General features: G+C 35.4%; 1 protein-coding gene and 1 non-coding gene across 2 annotated transcripts; one reads left to right on the top strand and one right to left on the bottom strand.

Annotated features, from left to right (window-relative positions):
• Positions 1–1,911: 1,911 nt before the first annotated feature.
• Positions 1,912–2,825, bottom strand: LOC138881070 (uncharacterized). The gene is made up of 2 exons (XM_070161270.1): positions 2,710–2,825; positions 1,912–2,455 (listed from the first exon to the last, which is right to left on the bottom strand). Exons 1-2 carry the CDS (start codon positions 2,823–2,825, stop codon positions 1,912–1,914), a joined length of 660 nt encoding a protein of 219 aa, XP_070017371.1.
• Positions 2,826–3,613: 788 nt separating this feature from the next.
• On the top strand, positions 3,614–3,720 carry LOC138882455 (small nucleolar RNA R71). The gene has a single exon (XR_011404058.1). It is a non-coding gene; the product is annotated as a small nucleolar RNA R71 (small nucleolar RNA).
• The last annotated feature ends 9,802 nt before the right edge of the window (positions 3,721–13,522 follow it).

Below are 13,522 nucleotides of genomic sequence, written 5' to 3'. Positions count from 1 at the left end.
TAAAATGATATATTAAATGATGTGTTTGGGCTGAGAACTACTGTTTTACTAATGCCCGAAGGGCTTATATGATTCTGGACTGAGTATGGCCGAGGGCCAAATGTGAGGATACTATGGGATCAGGCTGCGCGCCGCAGTAGTGTGATATAGATTACTGATATGAGGCCGAGGGCCTAGATTTGATGCCACGAGATAGCTTGATATTGCGCTTGGGCCGTAAGTGGCCCCTCCCGGAGTCTGCGCACCCCCAGTGAGTATCGTCGATGAGATATACGGATTGGGCTGCACGCCGCAGCGGTCACTATATAGTACTGTTCTATGTGTTGACTTTCTTTAACTGTCTATCACTTAACTGCTTATCTGTTGTAAAATTATCATATTTCGTTTTTTTCATTGGTTTATTGCTTTCATAATACTCGTTTTAACTGTCGCATTATAGATTACTCTGTGTTTTCCGTGATTTCTTATTCTCAGTCATTATTTGTGCTTATTACTCACTGGGTCGGAGTACTTACATTACTCCCTGCACCTTGTGTGCAGATCCAAGTGTTTCAGAAGATGAGCGAGGATTTTCAGTCGATCAATTCATATCCGAGAGCATCGAGGTAGCTGCACGGCGTCTGCAGCCCGAATTTCTCCCTTCTATCCTTTCGTTTTATCCGCATTTACTAGACTGATTATGTATTAGGCTGTTAAACTTGTACTTGAGGCTCGAAACTTGTGACACCAAATCTGTATGGGCTATGTAGTGGTATTATCATCTGAATTTTCGCATATTTAACTCGTTGTCTTAAACTCTTATTAGGGTAATTTAGGAATTTAACCGTGTTAGCTGATAATGATTTTTTTATAATAAAACTGATTGAGGTTGTTAGTTGGTCAGGCTTTCCCAGCAGTGTGTTGGGCACCATCACGACCGGAGTTGGGGTCGTGACACAACTTTTATCACTTTAGTAGTGATTTTATGTCCTAAAACAATTCCCTCAGTAACTAGAAAATGACATTTTTCCCAATTAAGAATTAAGTTTGTCTCTTCACATCTCTTAATAACTAAGGTTAAATGGTGAAGACAATCCTCAAAACCCTTGCCGAAGAGTATAAAATCATCCATGAAAATTTCAAGAAATTTTCCAGTCATGTTAGAAAAAATTGCTGACATGCAACGCTGAAATGTGGCAGGAGCGTTGCACAAACCAAATGGCATTCTCGTATATGCATATTTTCCATGAGGACATGTGAAAGTTGTCTTATCTTGATCTTCTGGTGCGATTGGTATTTGGTTATACCTTGAATAGCCATCAAGAAAACAATAAATCCATATCTTGCAATTATTTCTAACATTTGATTAATAAATGGCAAAGGAAGTGATCTTTTCTAGTGGCATCATTAAGACATCTATAATCTATACAGACTCTCCATCCTATGACGGTCCTGGTAGATATTAGTTCATTATTTTTATTTTTTATCAATGTCATACCTCCCTTTTTTGGTACTACCTGAACAGGACTTACCCAAGGTCTGTCTGAAATAGGGTAAATAATACCTGCCGCCAAAAGCTTTACAATCTCCTTTTTTACCACTTCCTGCATTGTTGGGTTTAATCTCCTTTGGGGTTGGACTATCGGTTTGTATCTATCCTCCATGAGAATTCTATGCGTACAAATTGCTGGATTAATTCCTTTGATATCTTCTACAGTCCATCCTAAGGCTCCTTTGTGTGCTTTCAATACTTCAATGAATCTTTCTTCATGTTCTGTAGTTAGAGAAGATGAAATGAGAAGGGAGAGTTTTGAGTTCACTTTTTGGTTGAACTTCTTCTAATTTCATGTCCCCTTCTTCGTAATCTTTTTCCAATAATTTTGCATCACTTCTGATAGTCGGATCTTCATCCTGTGTGGTGCCATATTTTGGCTAACATCTTTCCATTGAGTCAGAAATTAATTGATCATCTTTGAATTTATCTATAAGATTATTAATTATGTCAATTGAAAAGCATGAATATGATGTATCATCTTCTGAGAATCTTAGTATCTTTTGCATATAAAAAATAACTCCTTTTTCATCAACTCTTAAAATTAGTTGTCCTTGATGGACTTCTATGATTGCCCTGCCTGTTGCAAGAAATAGTCTACCCAAAATAATTGGTTCATCAGGGCACTCCTTCATTTCAAGTACTATGAAATCTACAGGAAAAACAAATTTATCTACTCTTACAAACACATTTTCAATTATTCCCTTTGGTCTCTTAGTACTTTGATCCGCAAATTGAAGTGAAACACCTATGTCTTTCATTTGACCAAGATCAAATTTTTTTAAAATTGAAAATGGCATCAAATTTATTGAAGCTCCAGAATCACAAAGTGCTTTTTCAATGTATACTCCTCCCAGAGTACATGGAATGGTAAAACTACCTGGATCACCAAGTTTTTGTGGTAGCTTATTTTGAAGTATAGCACTGCATTTTTCAGTAAGCATTACCACATAAACTTCTTCCAATTTCCTTTTTCTTGATAATTTTTTTTCAAAAATTTGTTATATGAAGGCATTTGCAATAAAGCATCAGTAAAAGGAATGTTAATGTGAATTTGTTTTAAAATCTCCAAACACTTTGCAAATTTATTATCGAGCTTTTCTCTTTACATCTTTTGTGGGAAAGGAATTGTAATAGGGAAAGAAGTCAAATTTTTAGTATTATTTTCTTCTTTTTACTTGGCTTCTTTCTCTTCTGATGGTTGAGAGGGTGTCTTAACATTCTCACCCTTGCCTACTTGTTGTTCCGATTGATTCTTTTCTTGTTTGTGTGCATAGGGTTCATCAAGAGTCATACCTGACCATCAGGCAATGGCCTTAAGGTGTTCTTTTGATTTTTTCTCTGTATTGCTTGGTAAAGGACCTTGAATCTTTTCAGACACAAGAGTTGCCAATTGGCTTAACTGAATTTCAAGATTTTTTAGAGCTGAATTTTGACTTTCCATTTTTTCATCAGTAACCTTAATGTACTTGTACAAAAGGTTATCAAGACTTGGATGGCCTTGTTGAGGCCTTTGTTGATATGGAATTGCTTGCTGATAAGGTCTGAAATTTTGTTGTCCACGATTTTGAATTTGATATCCGGGTGGACTCTGTACCTGTTGCTTTTGGTAGTTTTGAGAGTTTTCCGCACCATTTGTATTACTCCATTGAAATTCTGGATGTTTTTGTGCTAATGGACTTCCAAAATGATATGGCTTGTATCCGATGACATTGACATGTTCATCATTTTGATTGATTTCTTGACATTTGTGGTTTAGATGGTTTCCTCCACACAAGTCACAAGCCTCAGATTGGCTTGGTTGTTGTGTATTTACCTGAAAAGATTCAATTTTTTGTGCCAAAGAAATAATTTGTTGTGTTAGTGTATTTAAAGCATCCACCTGATTTACTGTAGCAACTTTCTTAATGATTACATTCTCAGATGGCCACTGTATGGCATTTTCAGAAATTTTATAAAGCAATTGCAATGTTTATTCTGTGTTTTTTCCAATTATGGAACCCCCTGCAACTGCATCTATTACATTTCTAGAAGATGGTTTCAAACCATGATAAAAAAATGTACAACTGCATATATTCAGGAATGTCATGATGAGGATATTTCCTTAACATTGTTTTCAATCTTTCCCAAACTTGATAAACTGACTCAGTGTCAGTCTGCAAGAAGTTAGATATATCCTGTCTTAACTTTGTTTTTTTAGTAGGGGAAAAATATTTATTTAAAACTTTCTGAGTTATTTGGTCCCAGGTGGTAATAGACCCTTGTAGCAAACTTTGTAACCAAGTTTTGGACTCTCCTTTTAAAGAAAAAGGAAATAACCTTAACTTAATTGATTTAGGAGGTACTCCATTATACTTTACAGTTTCAACCAATTCTAAAAGTCAATTAAATGACTATGTGGATCTTCACTTACATCACCAGTGAAAATGTAAGATTTTTGAATTGTTTTAATCAGGCATGTCCTGATTTCAAAGTTATTAGTTGTTACTAGAGGTTTCTGACACTAGATTCACAGTTAAAGAGATCAGGTCTAGCATAATCCCTTAGGATTCTGTTTGCTGGTCTTGGTGCCACTTCATCAAACTGCTCCTCTACATGAGTTGGTGGTGGAATTTGTAGTGGATTGTTATCATCTTCTAATTGGTGCTCCATTCTGTTACAAGTTATGTTTTGAGACGATATTTGTCTTTTCCTGCACAATCGCAAAGTTTTTTCAATTTCAGGATCGTAATTAGCCAACTCTTTTGTAGAAGAGTGGGTCATAAATTATTTGAAATTAAAGTAAAATAAAGACAGTTCCTAAAATAGTAATAGATAATTTTTAAAAATGAATAAAAAAATAGTGCGGTAATATTATAGTTAACTAAAACAATAAGTTGTAACTATCCATCAAAAGAAATAATATAATACTAATTATATTATATGAAAAAAATTCAATAATAAATCAAGTATGCTGAAGGATTAAAGTACTATCACTTAAAAGAAGTTGAACAAAAATATTATTTTATAAAAATATAGTAAAAGTAATAGTTATAATAATAGTAATATAGAATAGTACAAAGGATACTTTTAGAACTAGAATAGTAAAAATAAGTACTTACAATTATAATAATAATAAAAATAATAAAATATACTAAAAATGAAAAAAAATGAGATTGTGAATCATAAAACTAATATATTATACTATTATATAGATGTTAGTACTAAAAATAATAATATAATAATAAAATATAAAATAAAGTAGGTTGAAGTACTAACTATGAGGGATTTCTTTTTTATGTTTACTTTTTTATATATACTTTTTTACAATATTATATGGAATTGCTCCTAATAGTAGTAACAATTATGATAGTAGTATGTAAGAGATAACATTTTGAAGGAAAAATTAACAATATAATAAATTTTCAAATTAGTAATAAAATATTTAATCTGAAGTAGATGCGTGCCAATTCCCCGACAACGATGCCAAAAATTTGATGAAACTTGTGTGTACAGGATTTGCTGCTCGTACTCTGTCAAATTTTAGTATAGTTTATGATATCGTCCCACAGAGATTGGACAATATAAGCTACAAACTTGTAATATTTTGACTACTATTTGAGAGAACCAAATTGATGAAGAGTGTGTTTGAAAATATAAATTAAGACAAATTTCTTCTGAAAAGTTTATATTTAAAAAGAGTTGAGAATCATTGAATTCACTTGATATATTATTTTAACAAAATCTCAGTTTCATACGTATTTCTCTAAAGAATAATTGCTTATTGCTAATACAATTATATTTTTATACTAAGAAATAAATAAATAATTAACACTCCGTGAGGTTATGTCAATTAATTGATTTAAAACTAGTGACGATTAAATTGAAATATCTTGCCTGAATTGTGATCAAGCACAGTAAAAACTTCGTGAGAATATTTTCACTAGAAAATCAATAATCTTGCCTTCAACAATTCCTCCGTGAGAATTAAAACTGAGGAAAGCAAGATTATAGACTGGAAATAATAATCTTACTAAAAATTACTTTCACTATAATATTCTATTCATCAGTTATTATACATTAATTTTGTTCCTTGAGAATTACAAAATTAATATAAGAATAACTTAGATATAAAATATGTAGATGTGATAATAATGATTAAAAAATCATTATTCCAGCACAGTATAAAATGTAAATAGAGTTTCAGGCCAAGAATGTATTGAACTGAGATAGTATTATAATTATATCAAGCTTCATCAAATATCCCAACAAAAAAAAATTACTCCATTATGAAGTAAGAAAGCTAAAAAAATACTTTCAAAAGACTAAGAATACTTTTAATAAAAAGAGAAAGACTAGAGGAAGAGACCAAGATTACTCTTCTCTTTCTCTTTAAAAACTTAGAAAAAACTAGATAGGAAATTAGATACGAAAAGGGATGATCTTTCTTCTACAAACATATGCCTATTTATAGGAAAATTTCTACAAGACCTTGGTGAGAATTTGTAAGATAATATCAATATATCATATCACCTTGATGAGAAATTGACATGGCAATTTGTCATGAAATTTTGGTGAGATTTTGCCATAACTTTTATATCTCTTGACTTTGTGTAGTCTTAGATGAAGTTGTCACGGATGTCTCCTTCTTCCTTGAATTGTAGGTCCTTTCTTTTTCTCTTTTTCCATGTATTCTTTTTCATGCAAGAATTGTTAGAAAAGTGCGAGAATAGAATATAAATTGGTCATGTTTTATATCTAAAATATTATATTTTTTAATTAAAATATAAGAATAATTTATATCCATCACACTTATCCAAATCTTACAGATACACTATATTTCAAGAATATTTTGCAAGCACGACGTCAAGGAGAGGAAGTAAAGGTTCCTGTCAGAGCTGTTATTGATAAATAAGGAGCTAGTGCGAGACGTAAGTTAAGACAAAAGAAATAACCCAAGAAAGATTACAATGAATATTGACATGAGAATGTGCCAACGAGTAGTTAATAATTGGTCAGGAAGATCCTAGTTACGGCTAAATAGGAGTTTACAAACGAGTCATCAGATCATGTAAGATAACCATAATAGAACCCAACAAGGAGAATTCAGCCTAAAAGAATATCATTATAATACTTGAGATATATTCAAACAAGAGTCGAGGTGGTTAAAGGTATTGTATGAGTATTACGGGGATAAAAGAAAGTGCCACTTGGGAGGCAGTCAAAATATCAGTTCAGAAGCAACCATATAATACAAGGTCATGAAAGTAAGCAACTACGGATGATTATAGGCAAGTAAGGACATCGAAAAGGTCCGTAATAAGCTCACAGTTTTACGAGAGTTAAAGGTTCTCCCTAACTATTACAATGAAAGACTAGCTGAGGAGATAAGAAAGAAGGCTTCAATCTAAGCACAACGACCTAAAGAGGAAATGGTAATGTAACAATAATCTCACAATAACATTGTAAGCACTACAAAGGAAAAGGGCACCTATCTTGGCTAATAAACGAGAAGTAAGAATTAAAAGTAATATTCGAGATCATATGAGTTGTATGAAAACTCTAGCAAGTGTGGGTACTAAGATAAGCTAAGTATGGACGCAACAAGGAGGCAGAAAAACCAGGAAAAGTAATAGCTTACATTGAAAGAAAGATAAGATGGAATAAAAGAATTATTCGATCAATGATCCAGAGTTAGTACGTTATGGATGCACTCAAGATTCTGGAGCATTATCCAGGCAACATATTTGTTGACAATCATATAGCCATAGAAAACTCTGGTATAAGTTAAAAGAAAGAATTGAGCCCAAGGCATAGACAAAGGATTGAATTGTTAAAAGATTCTGTCATGGATATTCCATAACGCCCATGAAAGGCTAAGGTAATAACTAATACCATGAGCCACAGATCGGAAGATAGCTTAAGCCTACGTAAAGGCTGATCAGAAGGAAAAGAAAACTAAAGAATTACGTCACCCAAGTAAATCAGGAGTCTGATTATTGGACCTAGAAAAATTATAGAATTTGTGCTTGAGAACATGACATAATCACTATTAATATCAGATTTTCAAGAGATATAGCACAACAACCATAATCTATAATGGCTCTATAAGGAAGCCAGTTAGAAGAAGTACTAGCCTCATAAGAAGTCAGTACGAAGCTCCCACCAGATTGTATATGTACCAAAGGTACGAGTATTATAATAGAGCTACAAGTTATGGACGAGAATTATAACTGGGTGGAAAGGAGGTCAAGAAAGAGATAGAAGATACGATGCGAGATATTAAAGTAAGTAAGGTAAAGGTGAAAAATGTACAAGATACTCAAAGGAAGAAGATCGTGAATAGTCTATACTTCGGATAGAAGGCGATAAGCACGGGGATCCAATAACTAGAAATGACAGCGGCATCGTCGCATGTCTTCCAGCCTATAGTTTCTAAGTACTAAGAGAACTAATTAAGAGAGTAGAGAAAAGTTGGAGACAATGTGATGCTCGCTTGACGATCCAGAATAACATTAGGAAATCTATAGTGCAAGCAAGTTAAAGGAAGGTTACAGTAGTATAAATGAATATGTTTAGGTTGCAAACTAAAGAATGGTAGAGCGGCAAAGTTTTAACGAAATATGAGTAAGGATGAGAAAATGCAAGTGAAAAGATGACGAGAATGGATAAGTCCTCATGATTATGTCCATAGAAACAAGAGAGATAATGGTTTCTCTAAGTTATTGAAAGTTTAGCATAGCTTGAATAAACTAAAAAGAGTCAAAAAATAATAGCATTTAGAAGGAATAAAATGCTGACCTGGTAGTAAAATGAGGGTATAATTTTGATAGATAAAGGATGATGTTTGGGCCTTTTTTTGAATAATGATTTGAAAAAAAAGAAGAGAGAGAGAAGAGAAGGAGAAAAGATTTCGCTGGTGGCACAAAATTAAGATACCCTCACAAGGTGAATTACATTGAGGTACTATGAAATACGATTATGGGAATCACCCCGAATATTCCTTGATATGACATAAGCCCTAGGGGCACAAGTATTACGTAAGGAGTTTTGAGTTATCAGTGATATATCGTAGATCAATATTTAGGTGAATCAACAATAGACGGACAAAAGTCATAAAGTATGAGATGAGATTAGACTATCATTCTAAAGATGAGTAGTGGTGAGGGAGCACTAAAGGATATAAATTTATACATATGGAATAAGCAACGAGAGAAAGCTGGGATTTGGTAGCAGACCTCAACAATGATAAATTAAAGTAAGAATTATGGCAGTAAATTCATACAGATGGCTAAACGGACCTATGCGATAAGATATAGCAATATTCGTGAATTCAACTAAGCACCGAGCAAAGAACTTCAGTTTACTCATAGATGCCCAAAGGAACATCTTATCAAGCTCAACATATGAAACCTAGAGATTAGGCACAATTACAAGGTCAAAATTGTATAGGCTACATGATGAAAGGTAGCAACAGTTACGAGATTGGAAGGATTCCGACTACAAGTTGTGGTGTGAGAAGGAGACCTAAGGGGGGAATGCCCCGGATTTTGGACTTATTCACAGAACAGTGGCCTAGATGGAAAGGGAAGTTCTAAAGTATTCGGAATATATAAGTTATGAAAATGATAAGTGCATCAGTCAACATTTGAGGACGAATGTTCCAAAGGGGGAATAATGTTACGCCCCGCAGTATTATGTTGATGTTATGCTCTGCAATAATATACTACGATGATGTTACCCTCTACAGTAATATATTACGATTGATGTTACATCCTGCAGTATTAAGTTATGATAATGTTGTACCCAGTAGTATTACATTACGGTGATGTTACGCTTCGCAGTAATAAGTTACGACAGTGTTGTACCGTTTAGTATTATATTACGATGATGTTACACTTCGCAGTAATAAGTTACGATGATGTTGCACCTATAGTATGTTAGGTTAAATTTTTCATAAGGTAATTGAAATCATTCCAAGGAAAAGATTATTTGGGGATTATAAGGATTATGTCATTTCACAAGTGATTAGTAAATTCATGAAGGTGAAGGGGGGAGCAAGTCAAAGAAAACGAATTTTGTTGAAGTTTGGCATTTTGGGATAAAATACGGTCTGAGCCAAAATACCCAATAATTTTGAACTAATACGATACAAGGTACCATATGATCGCGGTAGTACAATATATAAAGTATATATGACGTATTTTAAAAATAAATAGAATTTTAAGTAATTTGTGGTAATTTTTAAATTATACGGGTAATTGATTAATGTGACGACCCGGCCAGTCGTCTCATGAGTTACAACTCTGTTTCCCCTATTTATACTTCTTTATGCTTCGTTATCCGTGTTTTGTTGTATCGGGTTGGTCAGATTGAATTCGGAATGGTTTTGGTAAGGTTTGAGACACTTAGTCTCTTTTAAGGAAGTTTGAGTTGGAAAAGTCAACCGGATATTGACTTATGTGTTAGAGGGCTCGGATGTGAGTTTCGATGGTTTGGTTAGCTTTGGGAGGTGATTTATGATTTAGGAGCATGATCGGAATGGAATAGATTTAGGCATGAATCGGCAAAGTTGATATTTTGACGATTTTTGGTTGGTAGGCGATATTTTGATATAGGGGTCAGAATGGAATTCTGATAGCTGCAGTAGCTTTGACGTGTCATTTGGGATGTGTGTACAAAATTTTAAGTCATTCGGACATGGTTTGGTTGGGTTTTTGATCAAAAGAAAAATTTAGAAGATTTTTCAAACTTAGGCTTGAATCCGATGTGTTTTGGGTAATTTAATGTTATTGGAGATGTTTTGATGATTGGAACAAGTTTGAATAAGGTTTTAGAATATGTTGGTGCCTTTGGTTGAGGTCCCAGGGTCCTCGGGTGAGTTTCGGGTGGTCATTCGTATCATTTTCAAGTTGAGAAGATTGCAGAAATTGCAGGTTCAAATGTTACAGAACTTTGCCCTTCGCGATCGCGTAGGGAGTTCTGCGATCGCATAGAAGCTTTTGAGGGGCAGTCCTATTTGGTCTTTGCATTCGCAAAGGAGCAGATGCGATCGCATTGAGGTGGTGGAGTTGTTGATTGCGAACGCGGGGAGATGGTCGCGTTCGCAGAGGGTTGAGTGGACCAAGGGTCTTGGATGCGATTTATTCATTGAGAATGCGGCAGTGGGTCCACGATCACGTAGAGTAAAATGGCAGAGCATTGCATTCGTAGGGCATTTATTTCATTCGCATAGGGTAAATTTTGAGAGCTAAGTTTTTGTGCTTCGCGATCGCGAATGTTTTCCCGCGATTGCAATGAAGAAAATTATGCTTGGGCAAAATGTTTTAAGCTCGTCTTGTCCACGATTTTGAGGCTTATTCCTCCATAGTTGATCATTTTTGGAGCTTTTTGAAGGAGATTAAAGAGTGTTTCAAGGGGAAACCTTTGAAGGTAAGAATGTTGGACTGAAAACTCGATTATTATGTGAATTCCACCTAGAAAATCATGAAATCTAAGCCAAATATTTAAGAGCTAGGGCTTGAAATTGGAGACCAAACATTTGGGATTTGAAGGGTCATTTATGGATGGATTTTAATGTCTTGGAATGTATGAAATTGTGGGGAAATAAGGAATCTATTGGTATGAAAATTTCTGAATTTCGAGACATGGGCCCGGGGGTCGGTTGTAATTTCGGGATTTGTGCCCTATATTGATTGTTTTTGCTTGGGCTTTGTTCCCTTAGCATATTTTGATGTCCTCGTTCTGATTTTGGATAGATTTGATGCGCGTGGAGGCCGATTCGAGGGGAAAAGGCGTAGCGAGCTAGAGATTTAGCCGTGAGTAATGATTGTAAATGATGTTCTGAGGGTTTGAAACCCCCGGATTGCACATCGTAGTGCTATATTGAGGTGAGACACAAGCTTGATGATGGGTGTGGGGTCGTGCAATATTGGGGATTGTGATTTGGTTCATCCCGGTTAATATTTTACTGCGTATTTGACTAAAAACAACTTGCTATCATCATTATTTGGACCGAATGCCATATTTGGGTTTCGTGCCAACTATTTGAATCCTTTGGGGATTTTTATTACTATTTCCTCACTGTTTTGACGTTATACTTGAACTCAGTCGTGTTAATTTTCACTATTTTACTACTCAACCATGTTTACTCAGTTTGTAAGAAAATGATGTTTAGGCTGAGAAACACTGTTTTACTATTGCCCTAGGGGCTTGTGAGTATTTTTTACTGAGTAAGGCCGAGGGCCTATATTGTTAGGAAACACTAATACTGATTTGGGGCCGAGGGCCTGATATATACATACGCCACGAGGTAGCTTGATTGATATGAGGCCGATGGCCTAGTTTTGATGCCACAAGATGGCTTGTTATTGCGTTTGGGTTGTTAGGGGCCCCTCCAAGAGTCTGCACACTCTCAGTGAGCGCGAGTACCCATTTATGATGTGTGATTGAGCCCGAGGGGCTGGTACTATTTTGAGATGTTGCCCGAGGGGCGGATTTGCTGATACTGTGCCCGAGGGGTGAACCTATTTGTTTACTTTACATTAATTACCTGTCAATTACTTGTTTACTTGTTGAAAGGGGATTTTACTTGATTTTTTTCACTGGTTTACTGCTTTTCAATGATTTTACTGAGTTGGAGTACTTATTTTACTCCCTGCACCCATGTTTGCAGATTCAGGCATTGCTGATCCTGCCAGTGCTAGTTGAGAGCTCCCGGCGGACATTCGGAGTTCACGAGGTAGCTGCTTGACGTCCGCAGACCCGTGTTTCTCTCTCTTTATCAGTTCTATCTCATAGCAGGGTTTTTTACAAGTTGTAGACCTTTCAGACTTGTATCAGGGTTTATAGATGCTCATGACTAGTGACACCCCCGTTAGGGATGTGTTGGGTTGTTCTTCTGCGTATTTATGATATTATTTGCTACTCTGGATTATCTATTCATGTTTAGACTGTTTCTAAATGCTAAATTGTTAATAATTGAAAAAATGGGAAGTGTCGGTTGGCCTTGTCTTCATGAGAGGCTCCATCATGAGTGGGTTCGAGTTTAAGGTCGTGACAAGTTGGTATCAGAGCCTAGGTTACATAGGTCTCACTAGTCATGAGCAGGTTTAGTAGAGTCTCACGGATCGGTACAGAGACGTTTTATTTATCCTCGAGAGGCTGTAGAACCTTTAGGAAGAATTTTACATTCTTGAATTCTTATCGTGCATACTTGATTCAGCTTGAAAAGAAACTCTTTAAATTCCTTCCACGCGTTCGGATGCGCGCATGAGCGCTCAATATCGGATATGCATCAATGGCTTGTTATTCACCGATCAAGGGGCGAGGTGTGATCTCTGTGTGTTGATGTTGGGCCAGTCGGGAAAACTTGAGGCCAGATTTTTGCCTATAGCTTGAGCCTTGAGCTGTTGATTTCGTGAGCGCGTGTTTCTAGATCCACATGTTCTGTTGTGTCCCTATTAAGGGAGGTGATGACTGAATAATTATGTGATGAGTGTGATATGACTACGATATGTATTCATGTGATTTGGAAGCAACGAGAAGGGTCTGCTGGAGGATATAAGGACTATTAGGTGCTCGATTTTCAGCTTGATTTGAGGAATAGCCCCGAGTTGTGGGTGTGTGAAGATTCTTTTCATGTTTTCTAGTTAGGAATGAAGTAAATTTAATGTTGCAGTATGAGTTCAGACTCAGGAAGATTAAGTGACTGCGTAACATTTATGACGGAGGAAGGTATAAAGAAATGCCAGTTTGAGGCAAAGCAGGTGGATTATCTCCTGCGGAGTGTTTTGAGGTTGTGTGATCCCTATGTTTTATGTTAGAAGATCTCATTTATAAGTGGAATATATATGTTGCAATTTAAATTGGGTCTCTTAAGAGAGTGGGTTTAACTCTTACGAGAGTGAATGCGAGATTTATAGAAGATATAAAGTACCAGATGGTTTGTGTTCCACGAGCTTATGAAGGATTGAGTTTAATCTCACTATGGTATTATGGCAGCAATAAAGT

This window comes from Nicotiana sylvestris, chromosome 11, assembly GCF_000393655.2.
Source record: "Nicotiana sylvestris chromosome 11, ASM39365v2, whole genome shotgun sequence".
Classification (NCBI taxonomy): Eukaryota; Viridiplantae; Streptophyta; class Magnoliopsida; order Solanales; family Solanaceae; genus Nicotiana; species Nicotiana sylvestris.
Note: the sequence above shows the minus strand (reverse complement) of the source record. Positions and strands in the feature narration are given on the sequence as shown.

What these genes read in the sequence shown, in the direction of transcription:
- LOC138881070 (XM_070161270.1), bottom strand. Translation starts at nt 2,825, where the DNA reads ATGACTCTTGATGAACCCTATGCACACAAACAAGAAAAGAATCAATCG. An exon ending in TCAGAAGAGAAAGAAGCCAA is followed by an intron (nt 2,456 to 2,709) that starts GTAAAAAGAAGA and finishes TGAAAAATGCAG; the next exon opens with TGCTATACTTCAAAATAAGC.